Here is a 15,310-nt window from a genome sequence, read left to right on the forward strand (position 1 = left end):
ACTTTGCAACTGGTACGAGACTGCTAACACATGGAACAAGAGCATTGTGAATTATTGAATTCTTCCTTTTTCCTATATAGTCGTGTGTAAAGTTCCCTATGCACGGTCAACTTCGAAATAAGTGTTTGGCGCACAAGAGTGTGATTCTCCTCTCCTTTACCAAGTAAATCGAACACGACTCGAAATCCACAATTACCATCACCCCTCACATCTACGATACTTTCAATGTGTTTGTGCATAAAATGTCCATAAATGTGGATAATAGGTAGTGGAAGTAGTGGTTTTTTAACCGGAGATGTAAGCGGTTGTTTTTTTTTATATGCGGTGTACGAGATGGTTTGGAAATGCAAGCTCTGTTGAATTTTGTTGTTGCGATTTTAGGGTTGGAGAATCCGGGAAATGTGAATCAACAACATAGTAAGACGAATTCCTCTCTATTGGATTGTCATCTTGTGTACTTTTCACCTTTTTAGGGGCATCTTTGGTTTTTACCGGTTGTGAATGAGGTTTCAAATCAGTGGTTTTTGGATAGGCGATTTTCTTCAGTTGTTCTTTAATGTGCAATCTCAGTGTCACCCGCTTTAGAAAATCTACCCATGATCAATTACAACTCGGTTTCGATGGTTATACTCTATGTATCGTCCTTCATCACAGTGATCATCATATCAGAGTCTTTTTTAATGAGTGTAGACCTCGTCCATTCGTATGAGGGAATTTAAATTCATTTTTTTTTGAAATGAGACAAGCATATAGAAGCCGATAATTTTTCCTAATTGTACATCTGCACTTCAAATTATCCAGCCCCGTTGTATCCGCTCGCTTCGCTTCATGAAAAATGAAATTTAATCCCGTCCGGGATATGTTGAGAACCAACTCCAAGTAAAGAGTGTTGTCTTTTAATCGGTGTTCTACCACATTTGTGCTATGAACAAAAGTTGTTTGAATATCATTATGTTGGTTTTGGAGCATTTGGTTCACCGTGTCCTATTCTCTACAAAGATCTTCCTTGCTATCACCCAACCATTTTTTCAACGCCGAATGTGCATATTCGACTCTATTAGTTGTTGTGTTTTCCAAATGTCTAACCTGGTCTATCCAAGCACACACAACTTTCTCTTTCACCTGATCAAGATTGTATATTCAACGTATTTCGGAAAATCTGGATATTCGACACACAAGCTCCTGAAATGTACCACATTCTCAACAAACAACTCTTATGTAGAAGAATTTATTATATTCGTCCATGCATCTATTATCTTCTCTAACACAACACTAGATTTGACCATGTTTCCGCCTTCATTCTTGATTTCTTTGGCGCCAACCACAAGTTTGAGCCGAGCTCTCACATTTTTTTGTAATACCGACAAAGTAATGCATATGATGTAAGAAACACACTTCCAAACACATTCATAAGGGCGTTATCTCGGTCGATTACAATTGGGGGCGGAAATAGGCTAGGCTAGGCTTTATAAGGCCTGAGTCTGGCCTACGATAGACTTAAAAGGCCCAAGTCTGGCCTATGGCCTATCTTAGGCTCAGTTTTTTGGCCTGACCTGAAAGCCTATTTAAAAGCCTGTATCTCATTAAAGTTTTCAATTAATCCATATTACTTAAGAATCCTTATAGATCGGCCTATATATGCACATATAAGACGATCTATTTAGCCTTTGTTCTCATATATATGCATACATAGGCTAGCCTATTTAGTATTTTTTTCTAATATATATTCATACATGAGCAAAACTATTTAGCATATTTATAATATATATGAAAATATAGGTCGGCCTATCAGGCTTCATAGGCTTTTTTAATAGCCTAAGCCTAGTCTATTTAATAAAATAGGCTTTTAAAAAAGCCTAAACTTGACCTCTTGATTAAATAGGCTTGGCCTGACCTTAAGTAGGCTAGGCTATAGGTCCCTGTAGGCATATTTTTTGGATCCTTCAACAAGCTCTTGCATATATCCAACGCCCCTGTAACGTTATTTTCTTAGATTCCAGAAAAGCAAATTCAACCAAAAATGTCTTCCCTGTAGAAGTGACACCAACAATTTCTAGAAGCGGAAGCCTATACTTGTTGGTCTCGTATATTGAATCAATTATAAGGACGGTTTTAAATGTATTGAACAACTTATATACTTTTTGGATGAGTCCAAAAAATGTCATGGACACTAAATTTATCCTCACACACTCTGTACCTTAAAATATAGTGGTTATCATTCAAAAGTTGTTACATTTCGGATCTCAAACCTCTATTCGCCATGTTATGTTAATAACATTTATTGTATACCTGCTTGATATTTGAAACACTTTGCGGTCTTTTGCGTTTCAAATCGAAAAGTATGTTTCTCAGTGCAGCTTTTATTATCGACATTTCTAAAATAATTTTCTTCTCCTCCGACTTAAGCCGACATACAATACGACTTTGTAGCTTGGTGTCCAACGCATGATTATGTATACCATAAATGACATTAAACCGCCAGATATCATCACCCTACAGTATTCACACAATTTAAACAAATACTCACACTTTCTCGATCCAGTGTCATCATGTTTTAACTTCCGAACTTTTGGAGCATATTTTCCACTTCTCTCGCATATCATCGTTACAAATTCTTGCCTTCTACTAGTGTCATTGTCATACCTTCCAATCACAACACAAAAACTCGAGTTTGCTAGCTACCATTCGAACCCATTCAAGCATATGTTGACGAGCACTAAAAATTTGATCATTTGTAAATTGTTGTCGAACATCTATATCGACATCAATCATTTTAACGTCGTCCTTCACCTCATCCAGTTTAGCATCGTCATTCATTCTTGTCCGAAATCCTTACAATAGCTTTGGGAAACATGTCGGGGTGCACCATATCTAAAACGAGCAAAAATAGAAATTTCGTTAAATTCTATTTTTGTAGCGGAGCATGTTTCAGATATGCACATCTGAAATATAGTAGGTGAGTTTCAGATAAGCTTATTTGAAGTGATGTTGTTTTTTTATCAAAAACTCAGCATCAATGCAAGGAAATAAGAGATGAAATGAGGAAAGTTTATCTTAAATAGCAGATTTCTATGCTCTATTAGATATGATAAAACACTTGAAACTTGGTTTAGAGACGAAAAGTTGATTGAGAACGATTGAAGTTTTGTGGTAGATTTCGGTTATGGGAAGAAATGAAGAGAATGAAATAGTGATAGAGTTGATCATGCTGCATAGCAACAATTTTTTGGGATATGCATATCCAAAAATACCACTGAATGTTTGAATTCAATGTTCAAATAGTAATAACATGTAAACATGGTGGTTTTGGAGATGCATTTTTGAACACATTAAAAATTGATTTTGAGTGTGTTCGGAGATGCATCTCCGAAGGGCATTTTCAGGTTTTTAGAGGTTTGTTTCACCCCTATAAGGGTGTATTAATAAATTACCAACTTTGAATGTCATATATAGCCTTTAAAACTAGGCCCTAGGTTCCTGCTTAAGTCCATAAATGGCCTTATTACGTTTGCACACAAATTTTGTGTTTGAGCTCCCAAATTCAAGAGGTTACTGCATGTAAACCTCATCATGCAATAGACCATTTATGAAGGAATTATTCATATCAAGTTGATGCAATATCCCTTTGAAATTTCTAGAGTAAGCATTACACACAATGTGACAAGCTTCACTACTATAGAGAAAGTTTTAATAAAGTCAAAGGCATGCTGGTGATGGAAACCATTGGCTACCACTATGATTTTGTATTCATCGAGAGAATCATCTATGTTTTGTTTGATCTTGAAAATCCACTTGCAGCCAATGGCCTGACAATTGGGTGAGAGTTAAACTAGAGTCCAATTTTGATTTTGATTAGGGCATGGTATTCATCTGCCATAGCAGGCATCCATTTTGGATATTTTTCGATACGCGTAACCAGCCTTTCTACATCATTATGCATGTGAATGACGCCTTCGATCTTCTTCTTCCATGGTCGAAAATTATTTTCTTCTAGCTCGAGTGTCACCTACTGCGTGGAGGTTTTAAAGACGTTCTTTGCGGTGAAGGTTAGAGATGATGATTCAGGAGTAATGTCAAGTGAATCTCCATCAGAAGCCATGGCCTTGGGCAGAGTTAATCTTTGTATACCATTAAATTGAGAGAGAGAGAGAGAGAGAGAGAGAGAGAGAGACTATGACATTTCTTTTATAAAACTATTATAGTTCAAATATAGAAAGAGCAAAAATTACCCCAAAGCAAAGTTGGGAATTATTCGATGATAGAACAATCACTCATACAAGATTTTTCCAGATCCGAGTAAAGGATGTTTAGAATTTAAGCTTGGAGCATGTCATTGGATCTATCAAGTTTGATGGATCATGATCATTGAAGAACTTGAATGTTAGTAGTTGAATAATTTATGCCAACAAGAATAATTCATGTCATTGCTAAAGCGTTGTGTTGTTAGTGTTCGGTTTGATAATAATTCGTTGTACCATAGTATTTATACCTTTAAATTTTATCATAGTGGAAGATGTTACTATTTCCAGTGATTAACATCATCGAAGACTAGAGTAGGTATAGCAAGGACGAATTGTCAAACCACTTTATATCATGTTTACATTCGTATATCCCTATCTTTTTAATTTTCCGTGTTATATCATGTATATGAAGCATAATTATCATTAAAATTTCATCTATAATTAGATCTTGCTTATAGTATTTCATCATAGAAGTGTAGGTCTGTGATGAATTTAATTTGATGAATATTATGTCTCTTAAATCAAGAGTGTATTGACTCTTAAGTTTATGGATTTAAATTGCTTGTTAAAGCAACTTCAAGTGTACTTGAGTTAATGATTTTGTTTGATCTCTTATTTCTATGGTAATAACAAAACATATGATGTTGAATCCATATACTATGTTTTGCTTCTGCTCATTATCTTTGCTTCTGCGTCTTATATATGTTTTTGTAAAAAATCATTTTTGAATTCAATTATTTTTAAGGGGGCGTTCTATTCAACTTCCCCTTCTAGACCTTCTTCTATCTATATTCTCATCCAACAATTAGCCTCAGAGCTGATCTTTTGACTAGGTTTAAGCAACTTTAAAAGTTGAGCATGTAGTTTTTTATCCCGAAAGCGTTCTTGTAAAATATTTTGTCAAAGAGGATTCAATATGTTTAGTTATCATCTATATACTTAGTTTACATCATTATCTAAATGACTAAAAGTAACTTGAAGTAATCCAATACTAGTGTATCAATAGTTCTAAATATCATGATGATAGTTCATTAAAATTAAATGCATCCAGGAATGAACTAACAAATTTTTGAGTTGTGTGCAGGTGACCTGAACATTGCACCATAGCCTAAAAGTGTGTCTGATGATTATTTGAAAATCTAAAAAATTCTTCGTATGTTATATGTGTATTAATTTTGTGAAAGAGTTGTGAAAGAAGGAAAAAGCATTTCCTTGTTGACCTACTTTTCCAAGGTCGTCGTGAAAGAAGAGAAATATAGTTTTGTGAAATTCGACATGTTCATTGATTATTCAACAAGCATCTGAGAAGTTCAAAGAATTAAGTTTTGAAGGGGCCACACCATTGTCAAAGTGTTGAATCAATTATTCTATATTGTCAAGATACTTATTCAAGCAAATGAAGTAACAAATCATCTGCTATCCAATTCAATGATGATCAAAGATATCATGAACATCTCACGTGGAAGTTCACTTGATATCTTGAAAAGGAATGTCTGATAGTGTTCTTCAAACGGGTAATAGAAATAGTATCCAATTGTATATGATTTATAATAGTTTGCTTTTGTTATGTTTGTTGTTGTTTACTAATCATTTTGTGTGTGGCCAGTTAAAGCCTAGATAGTCAAATTGGTATGATTGTTTCAATCTCCTTTTCTCTTATTGTAGTGTACCTTAATTATGTGTGTGCATGTAATGTTGTGTATGTCTATGTGATTGTATGCATAACATAAATCATCTGAACATATCCCGCATCTGATCACTTTATTCATCTGAGCATAACATGTTCCTTCATTAATATTAATTTATTTTCTCATAAGCATAAAAGTTTTTTATAAAAAAAATCATGTGTCAATTTTGTATTCATTAGTTTTTTTTCTCATGCATTCAAAAATAATTTTTCAATATTTTCAAAATTTTGGTCTTTGATTTGAATTAAAGACCACAACTTCCTGAAGTTCATTGACCTCCACCAAAAGTTTATCCTGAATCATGTGAAAGCTTTTTACTATTGTGCTGAGATATCCTCTAGAGGTATTCACTTTCAATTTGACAAGAAATTGATTAAATTCAAGGTTACGAATTTTAAGACTGTATTTTGACTCGAGAACATGGGCATGAAAGTATGCTTGTCCAAGGCTCCATATTTCAGTTGTGCTCAATTTGTCAAGGAAATTTGCAAGACTTTTCTAAAAGATCCTATTGGTTTTGTTAACTTCAACATAAATCAAATGAAGTCTCCCATGAGGATGTTACACTAGGTAGTCGTCAAAGTGATGTATAGATAACCTAGTGACTGGGCTAGAGTTTATGAGCTTGATCTCTATCTCATGTGGCTTTTGGAACAAATGAATATTCGCAGGAATTCTTCGAAGCGATCTTTTTTCTACACATCTTTTATGCAATACCTACTTGACTCTAACAACATAACTCATGTACTTGATGATATCCTGGAAGGTCCTAAGGTGTTTGACTCATCTACTCTCAAATTGATGAGATACAACAAGGTTCAAGATGGCTGGTATTACTAGGATGTTCATGGAAAGTCATATGATAACAAGTTTGTTGCCAATGAAGATGCTCTGGAAGGTTATGTTCCCGGAAGACCCTCCTTTGTTGCTACTACAGATGCATTTCTTTTTAATGTGAAGCTCTATTAGGACTTTTATGTTGATCACATTCAATCTTCGACCCAAATTAGAGAGGAGCGCATGATTTCTCGTCTTCATTCAGAAGCTATTGAAGTCAGAGCAAGGGAAGACCATATGGTTACTAGCGAAGAATGAATGATCACCCTTGTAGCAAGCATCAAAAAGCCATTGAGTATCTTAAGGGTTTGGGTTTTGGCCTTGATCATAACTTTGACCCTGCTCCTAATCCTTACTCATCCAACCTCCCACAAGTTAGTATATTATATCATATCATATCATAAGTTTCCGCATTATCATTTATGCTTAATTATGTTTTGTTCTTTCATGACTATGATAATTTCTATTACTATTTCTGGTACATATTGGATATTATGATCATCTGGATATTTGGAATAATATTTTGTATGGCGTGTTTTTGCCATCCTTTTGATTATTGTTGATGTTTCATATATATCATTGTCTGCTCAGTTATTTCACATATTGTTTTTGTGAAATTGTGTGTTTATGTTTTCAATTGCATTGTTCGAAATTTAAACTGGCCTGTTATTGTATGGCATTTCATATAGGCTTGTATTTCATTTTGGATCCATCTCTTTGTGTCGTATCTGTTTTCGCCTTTATCTCTTTTTGATATTTATCAAAGAGAGATAAAGGGTTGCGATCTTATCATGATATTTACGCGCATTAAGTGTTTAATGCAGAGGAAGAAAGGGTTGTAATATTATCATGATATTTACGCGCGTTAAGTATTTAATGCAGCAGGAGCTATATAGCTCAAGATTCCACATGTGTATCATCAATTGTTGCGTGTTGTTCAATAAGGCAAGAATCCATTTAATCTAAGTTCACAAATTACAATTTTCAACGATCGCTCAAATCAAATAATAATAATAATATCCCAAGTTTTCCAAACATTGAAAAGGAGGAAACTAAAATTTAATTGCAGCCGTGGTATCATTATTTTAATATTCTGTCAATTATATTTCTAAGTGTATTTGTAACTTTATTTATCGCCTGAATAATCTTTTTTGTAATTTGCATTTAACATTTTGCCTCTTGTTAGATATGTACCTTAAATTCGCTCTCCATTTAATTTATTAGTTTTTGATCCATATAAAGGTCTTTTTAGACTTTTTAAAAATTGGATGGAAGTTAAAATATTGAGTATTGCTTGAATCTTAAGTTAGAAGTCCAAAATCAAGGTAATGAGAGATATATTATGTATGAGAGAAGATTTTGGTACCTTAGGGAATCTAATATTTTTTGTGTGAAGTTTTTTGGTTTGTATTAGGATAAAGGATAATTTCTTGTTCATTGTTTATTGGTGCTTGTCATGTAACATAAGGGTTTTTCTTCATTATCTAAGGAAGACTTTGGTGGATCCGAGTGAAGGTTGCCGCAGAACAAAGTTGGGAGTTATCCTTATTCGGTGATAGAACAATGGCTCAGAGAATATTTCATTATATTCGAGTAAAGGATGCTACAAAATTGAAACTTGGAGCTGGTTGAGTCTATAAAGTTTGATGGATCAATATCATTAAAGATCTTGAATGTTAGCAGTCGAGAAATTTTCATTAGCAAGAAGAATTAATTTTTTAGATCTGTGTTTGCAAAAGCGTTAGATTGTTAGTGTTCAGTTTAATAATAATTCGTTGTACTAAAATACTTGTATCTTTTACTTTTATCATGAAGGAAGATGTTATTGTTTCCTATGATAAATCAAGAGTGGAGTAGGCATAACGAGGATGAATTGTCGAACCACTATATATCCTGTGTACATTCTTTTATCTGTTTATTTTCTACATCATATCATGTATGTGAAGCATAATTTATCATTTCCATCTAAGTGTAGGTGTACAATGCATTTAATTTTATGATTATTTGTCTCTTAAATCAAGAGTGTACTAACTCTAATTTTGTGGATTTAAAGTGCTTTTTAAAGCAAATTTAAATGTATTTGAGTTAATGATTTTTTTGATCTCTTATTTATGTGATAATGATGAAACATAAGATATTGAATTCATTTACTACGTTTGCTTCTACGCCTTAACTCTAATTTTGCAAAAAAATTGTTTTTGAATTTGATTATTTTTAAGGGAAATAGTCTAATCAACCAATCTTCTAGATCTTATTGTATCTACATTTTCACCCAACATTAATGTTGTTGTTTTAGTTGTGTTAACTTATCAAATTCTTGATATCTCTCTTAGAGGTTTGTAAGTTGAATTTTTGTTGTTAAAATGTGTAGTTTATAAATATGATTTAGAAATGTATATATAATTTAATATAGGTGTAGCTTTATTACAAATATATGTATTTGGAAAATAATCAAAAAGAGCTTGCGAAGAAAAATATATGGAAAAAGAGATCGATGTTCTTTGATCTTTTATATTGGTCTATATTCGATGTAAGTGTCTTGATGTTATGTATGTCGAGAAAAATGTGTGTGATAATTTATTTGGGACACTTATAAACATTTAAGGCAAGACAAAAGATGGTAAGAATGTCCTTCTAGATATGGTGGAGATGGGTATACGACTAGAGTTAGCTCAAGAAAAAATGGGTAAAAGAAGACATTTGCCCCAGCATGTCACATTTTGTCTAGAAATTTTTTTTTCAAGTGCTTACATGGTATCAAACTCATTGTATTAATGAAACATCTCAAATTACTTGGCTTATAATATCATGATTGTCATGTCTTAATGGAACAACTTCTACTAGTGGCTTCGTGGCATCTTGCCAAAAAATGTAAGAAAACTGTAATTAGGTTGTGCTTATTCTTCAATGTTATCTGAATAAAGTATTGATCCATAAAAATTATACGAGTTGGAACATGAGGTTCCAACTATCTTGTGCTAATTGGAGATGTGTTTCTCTTCATCATTTGTTGACATTATGGTTCACTTCATTGTTCATCTAGTCAGGAAGATTAGATTTTGTGACCCACTTTATTTAAGGTGGGATGTATCCAATAGAACGACACATGAAGATCTTTAAAAGGCATATAAAGAAGCATTAGCATCCTAAAGCTTAGATCGTTGAAGGTACACCATAAAAGAAGCTATTGAGTTTTATTCAAATTATTTATCAAAAGTAGACACTATATGAATAATTCTTAAGTCTCATCATGATCGAAGATATGAAGGTAGAGGTTCTCGAGATTTAAATGTTAAGTCAATGCCCTAAGTTGTAGTTCTTGAAGCACATTTGTATATATTGAATTACGTTGGTAAAATTTAACCTTACTTATCCCTTCGGTTGGCAGATCAACTTGAGAGAAAAAATAGTGTGTTTTCTAGTTTTTTATCTCGGTCAGTTACATAAGAGAAAAAGCAATGCACTTTTAATGACACTATGTCTTATCTCGACCACCGAACAGAGATGAAAGTCCTTTTCCAACTGATAAGAAATGTGATTTTCGTAGTAATGATATGTATACATATATATATATATATATATATATATATATATATATATATATATATATATATATATATATATATATATATTGTTCTGGACTGGGCCAAGATTCGGCCCAGTCTACTTTCGGCCCACTTAACCTTAGAGGCCCAAAGCATCCCTGAACCCAAAGAGCAAACAGTGCTCATCTCCTCGAGGACCCAACGGCACTGAACCTTAGAGCACCCCACCTGACGAGAACTTACCTCCTCACCTAGACCCAAGCATGTCAAGCGTGCTCCCCGCGAGCACCTGCTCCGCCGAGGACCTTTCTCCTCGTAGGGTTCCTTTCACATCCAACCCACCGAATAATACGGAGTCCTTGTGGTCCCTAAAAGACCGCGTCTCCCTTGAACTTCGGAGTGGTTGACCAGGACGGAGGACACTCACGCATCTCCGAGATTTCCGCCTAGGAAACCTGGCAGTCTCCTAATTGGGCCTGGGAATCCAGCCCAGTAGCGAGATCATGGCCATAAATACCCTCTTTCACTAGAGGGTCAGGTATTCATTCTCTTCTAACCTTTAGCTTGTACTTGCACTCTGATTGCCCGTCTTCTCACTTTAGCATCGGAGTACCTTACAGGTACACCCCCCCTCCACTTCTCAAAGATCCAGTTCCGTGCAGGCCTTGAAGATCCGTCTGATCAAGTACGATTATATATATATATATATATATATATATATATATATATATATATATATATATATATATATATATATATATATATATAATTTATAGATTAACTTGTATAGTGATTCAAAAGCTATAAATATTGTATATAATTCTTATGAATATTATTATGTATAAAAAAATTGTCATAATTGAAATTTAGTAATAATTATATTTAATACTTAAAAATCTCGCATTTAAATTTGCACCCTCGCATCTCATGTTTGTGAATAGATATCAACTTAATTGATTTAATCAACTTAACTTATTTAATGAGAAAAAAATTCTATCTAATTTTGCGATTAAAGTCTCACATTAAGAAAAAAGAGTAATGCTATTTAGTATGAAGGAATTTGAACAAGAAACACAAGAATGCACATATATCATTATGGGGTGGTTGTGATAAAGAATGGTTGAGATTTATTCTTGTTTTTCTTATTTTTACTTTTTCTTCCTAATAAGCATTTTTCAAGAAAAAATATACTTACTTAACATATATGCATTGCACCATTTTTTGAATCAAAGTATTCAAACTAAATCTTTTTATTTTTATGATAAACTCAAATTAAATTTCGAATAGATCTAATTCTTATGAGTTGAGTCGAACAAATCAAGTCCAACCTATCTCTTTTTATTTTCAGCCCTATTTCTGATGCTAAAATGCCTATTTCAAAAAATAGTTAAAGGGATGGATACTCCATTCTGAGTGGGATAACATTATTGCATGCCATTCGACTGCCTTAGAGTCGAACTTAATAATATCATTGCAAGAGTGTTTGTACTATATTAGTGATCAAATTTAAAGATGGTAATTAACAGTTTTATAAATTTAATCTGAAATATTCAAACATTTTCTTTACGGGGACATTTCAGGTGTAATTCTGAATAAGACAGTATCTATAAAATTCTAAATAATTGTTTGATACTATTATCACTTCTCTTTACATTTTTATGCTCGTTGCATATATTCATTTATTAGAAGATAATAAAAACAAGTTTCTAACACTGACATTCCATGGGCTTATTAATTTATTTGGGACAGTGCAACATCTCATTGCTAAAGAGCATGGACATGCCTCTCATTTGACCCAAGCAGCATTAACATTATTTTCATTAATTAATAAAGTTATAGATAGTATATAAAAAGTTAATTATGTCACCACTTGTAGAAATAATTTTTATATACTCAAATTTCAGTAAAATAAAGATGACGCATACAAAATATTATATCAAACCAAAAAGGCCTGAGTAATAGAAAGTAGTATATACCTATTTCAATTTGTATATGGAAAAGAATCTAAAGGGACTTAAACCTATATTATAACACTATATAAATCACATGCTTATTCTACTTCCAATCCAGTTTTTTCCAAAACAAATTTCAGATACTACTCTTTCTAACTTTCAATCTTGATTTATGTAACAGTTATGCTTCACTGGTTCATATTCAAGAGTTTCACCTTTCAATATTAACAGTAACATTATTATAACTATTTCAATAACAGAAATGATGACTGAACCAGTTTCTTATCCTTAAGACCATAAACACACTCAAATCAACATAGAGTTCAAAAGTGCATATCAATAAAAACCAAAAAATAAACAAGATCTAAGTTTAATTAGCAGTAAAACAAACACTAAAAACGAATTACCTGGAACTCGCAAACTCATAGAGTTTCGCAGTGCTGGAGAAGATTATAACTCCAACTTCAGCATCACACAAAATTCCAAGCTCCTTCGCCTTCTTCAACAAACCGTTTCTTCGCTTCGAAAACGTCACTTGTCGACTTGTCGAATTATCAATCCTCCTTATCACGATCTTTCCTCTCCCCATTCAAATAAACCCTAACAAACTAGAAAAACACAATCTGCAAACAGATCAAACGAATCACAACTTCAATATCATCAAGATAACAAAAAACATGAAAATCAAAAGTATGAACATAAAAAAAAAATTCTAAAAAACGCAAAACGTAGATCCTGTGAGAATATAAGTAATATTGCAGTTTCGTTGTTGCAGTTCAATTCAGAAGAGAAAGAAGCCGAAAATGGAGGAAAATCGGATCAAGTTTCCGAAAAAGAAAGAAAATCTAGACTCTGAGAGAGAGAAAATCTAGAGAGAGAGAGAGAGAGAAAATCTAGAGAGAGAGGGAGAGAGAACTTACTGGTGCGAAACGCGTTGGTTTGTTATAACAGAAAAGCGATTGAATTGCCATGAGTGAGAATAGCTATATAAGGAAAGTGATGAGACTTGTTTTGGTTGGTGGACTGAAAACCAGGGTAGAAACCAGTAGTGGTATTTTCAGGGGTGCCACGTGGACCAATGAGAGATTGACATTTCGGAATTGATTGGGTCCTTTTGTTCGTTTCTTGACGTTCGTGTCGATCACCGTTGCATTGCTGACGCGTGGTGTTAAGATTATGCATGCCGTAGATGAGTACATTATTTCCTTTTTTCGGAAAATAAATGGCGCTTCTTTCAAATAAGGGTGAGACTGCGCCTCGAAAGTGCACTCGCGCCAAGTACATTGTCTGATTTGTCCTTTATTATATTTTTTTTATGTTGCTGATATAATAATTATATTTTTTAGTTTTGACTTTATCACTATTATAAAGTTTTATTTTTAGAATCTATTTGATTTATATAAAAATTAAATATATTAATAAATTTATAAAAAATTATTAATTATAATAATGATTGAAATGAATATTATTCAAATATACTAAATTAAGTATTATATTGTTTGAGAGATTTTTTTTAATATTTGTGATTAATTGAAATTATTAAATATTTATACATTTGGACCAATATATTTATGAAGATTTTAGTTTATAAAGACGCAAAGTGGGTGCCCCTTATCAACACATACTAATTTAAAATATTACAAATGTTATTTATATTCAAATATCGTATTTGAATACATGACTTTATTACATAGTTCTATCATATACTCATGTCTATTAACCTCGACAAGTTCATTGCACTTTGCACCAACATTTTACGCTACATGGAAAACACATAAGAGGTGGACCGAAGATGGAAAAACAACTTTAATGATATTTATCAGGACAAGTTTCTGATCAGTCACCATGATCTTGGAAAATAATTTCTCGAATGTGAACAAATCCTTACCTTCTCTAGTTCCCATGTGAAATTTGCATCCCTTTCATTTCCAAGTAATCAAACTAATGGGGAATGTCACCTTAGTAGACGTAACACCAACAATCTCAAGTAGTGATAACATATATTTGTTGGTTTTATAAATGCAATTAAAGATCAAAACCATATGAAACATATTCAAAAGCTTCACTGAATTAGGATGTGTCAAGAATATATCACCCATAACATCTGAGTCCCCCATGTTTTTGGTCTAACACAAATACTTCTCATTATGAATTAAGCTCTAAAAATGTTATATTTTCGTGAATGAACCTCTAATAGTAAACCAATATGTAGCTCTTACTCTATACACTTGTCCGGCACTCGTCGAATTCTCAGCATTTCTATCTTTAAATGTACTTAATATGTACCTTGGAAGCATGTTATACTTTATCATGTCGCCGACAAGCTCCATTTCTTTGAGTTTTAGACGGTATAGTATACCACGATTGTCTAAACCCTTAATTAGAATATGATTATGAGTACCACATCTAACCTTTATGCTCCAACCAAAACTACCTGGCACAAATCTCAATCAAAAAGAGCACTCAAACCTTCTACTACAAGTAACTTCTTATTTTCATTTGTTCTTATAGTTTCCTCACCTAACACAGTAAAGAATCAGTTTATCTCTCTTACCTCTTAGCCCATTTTCTATATGAGAAAAAATGGTAGCTAAAATGAAATTCTGGCACAACAAGACAAATGTCGTATACAATGTCACAACACCAGGATGTCAAACACAATATCAAACGTGATGTTAAGACATCGTAACAACAGACAAAACAATGAACAATTTAAAGGAAAATGTAGAAAGTAAATAATATAGTTCAGTTGTTAACCTAGTTCGGTGCAACGTCACCTACATATGGGAGCATCCAAGCCAAGAAGGAAATCCACTATAATAGTATTAGTTTGAAGTTCTCAACAACCAAATCACTACCCATGCTATTTCTATCTAAGAACTCCTAGATATGAGAACCCTCTCCCTTCCCCTCAATCACACAACAGTGATAATAACAATATTATAGTTTGACCTAACTCATCCTTACAAAACCGGTATAAACTGGTTGGTAAGGTGAGAAGTGTCACTAACACACCCCCTCACGCCCAACACTCTTTTGGGCTTGGT

At 33.1% G+C, this 15,310-nt stretch overlaps 1 protein-coding gene across 1 annotated transcript in view; it reads right to left on the reverse strand.

Annotated features, from left to right (window-relative positions):
• The window catches only part of LOC131641536 (MADS-box transcription factor 23-like), a 26,584-nt gene extending 13,268 nt beyond the window's left edge, over positions 1-13,316 (reverse strand). Inside the window, exons 1-2 of the mRNA XM_058911843.1 lie at positions 13,184-13,316; positions 12,671-12,886 (exon numbers count right to left, since the gene is read on the reverse strand). Of these exons, the coding sequence (XP_058767826.1) occupies positions 12,671-12,852 (182 nt within the window). The 5' untranslated portion in view covers positions 12,853-12,886; positions 13,184-13,316. The remainder of the gene's footprint in view (positions 1-12,670; positions 12,887-13,183) is intronic.
• Between the last annotated feature and the right edge of the window lie 1,994 nt (positions 13,317-15,310).

The sequence above is a fragment of the Vicia villosa genome, unplaced genomic scaffold (genome assembly GCF_029867415.1).
Source record: "Vicia villosa cultivar HV-30 ecotype Madison, WI unplaced genomic scaffold, Vvil1.0 ctg.003815F_1_1, whole genome shotgun sequence".
In the NCBI taxonomy this organism is placed as follows: Eukaryota; Viridiplantae; Streptophyta; class Magnoliopsida; order Fabales; family Fabaceae; genus Vicia; species Vicia villosa.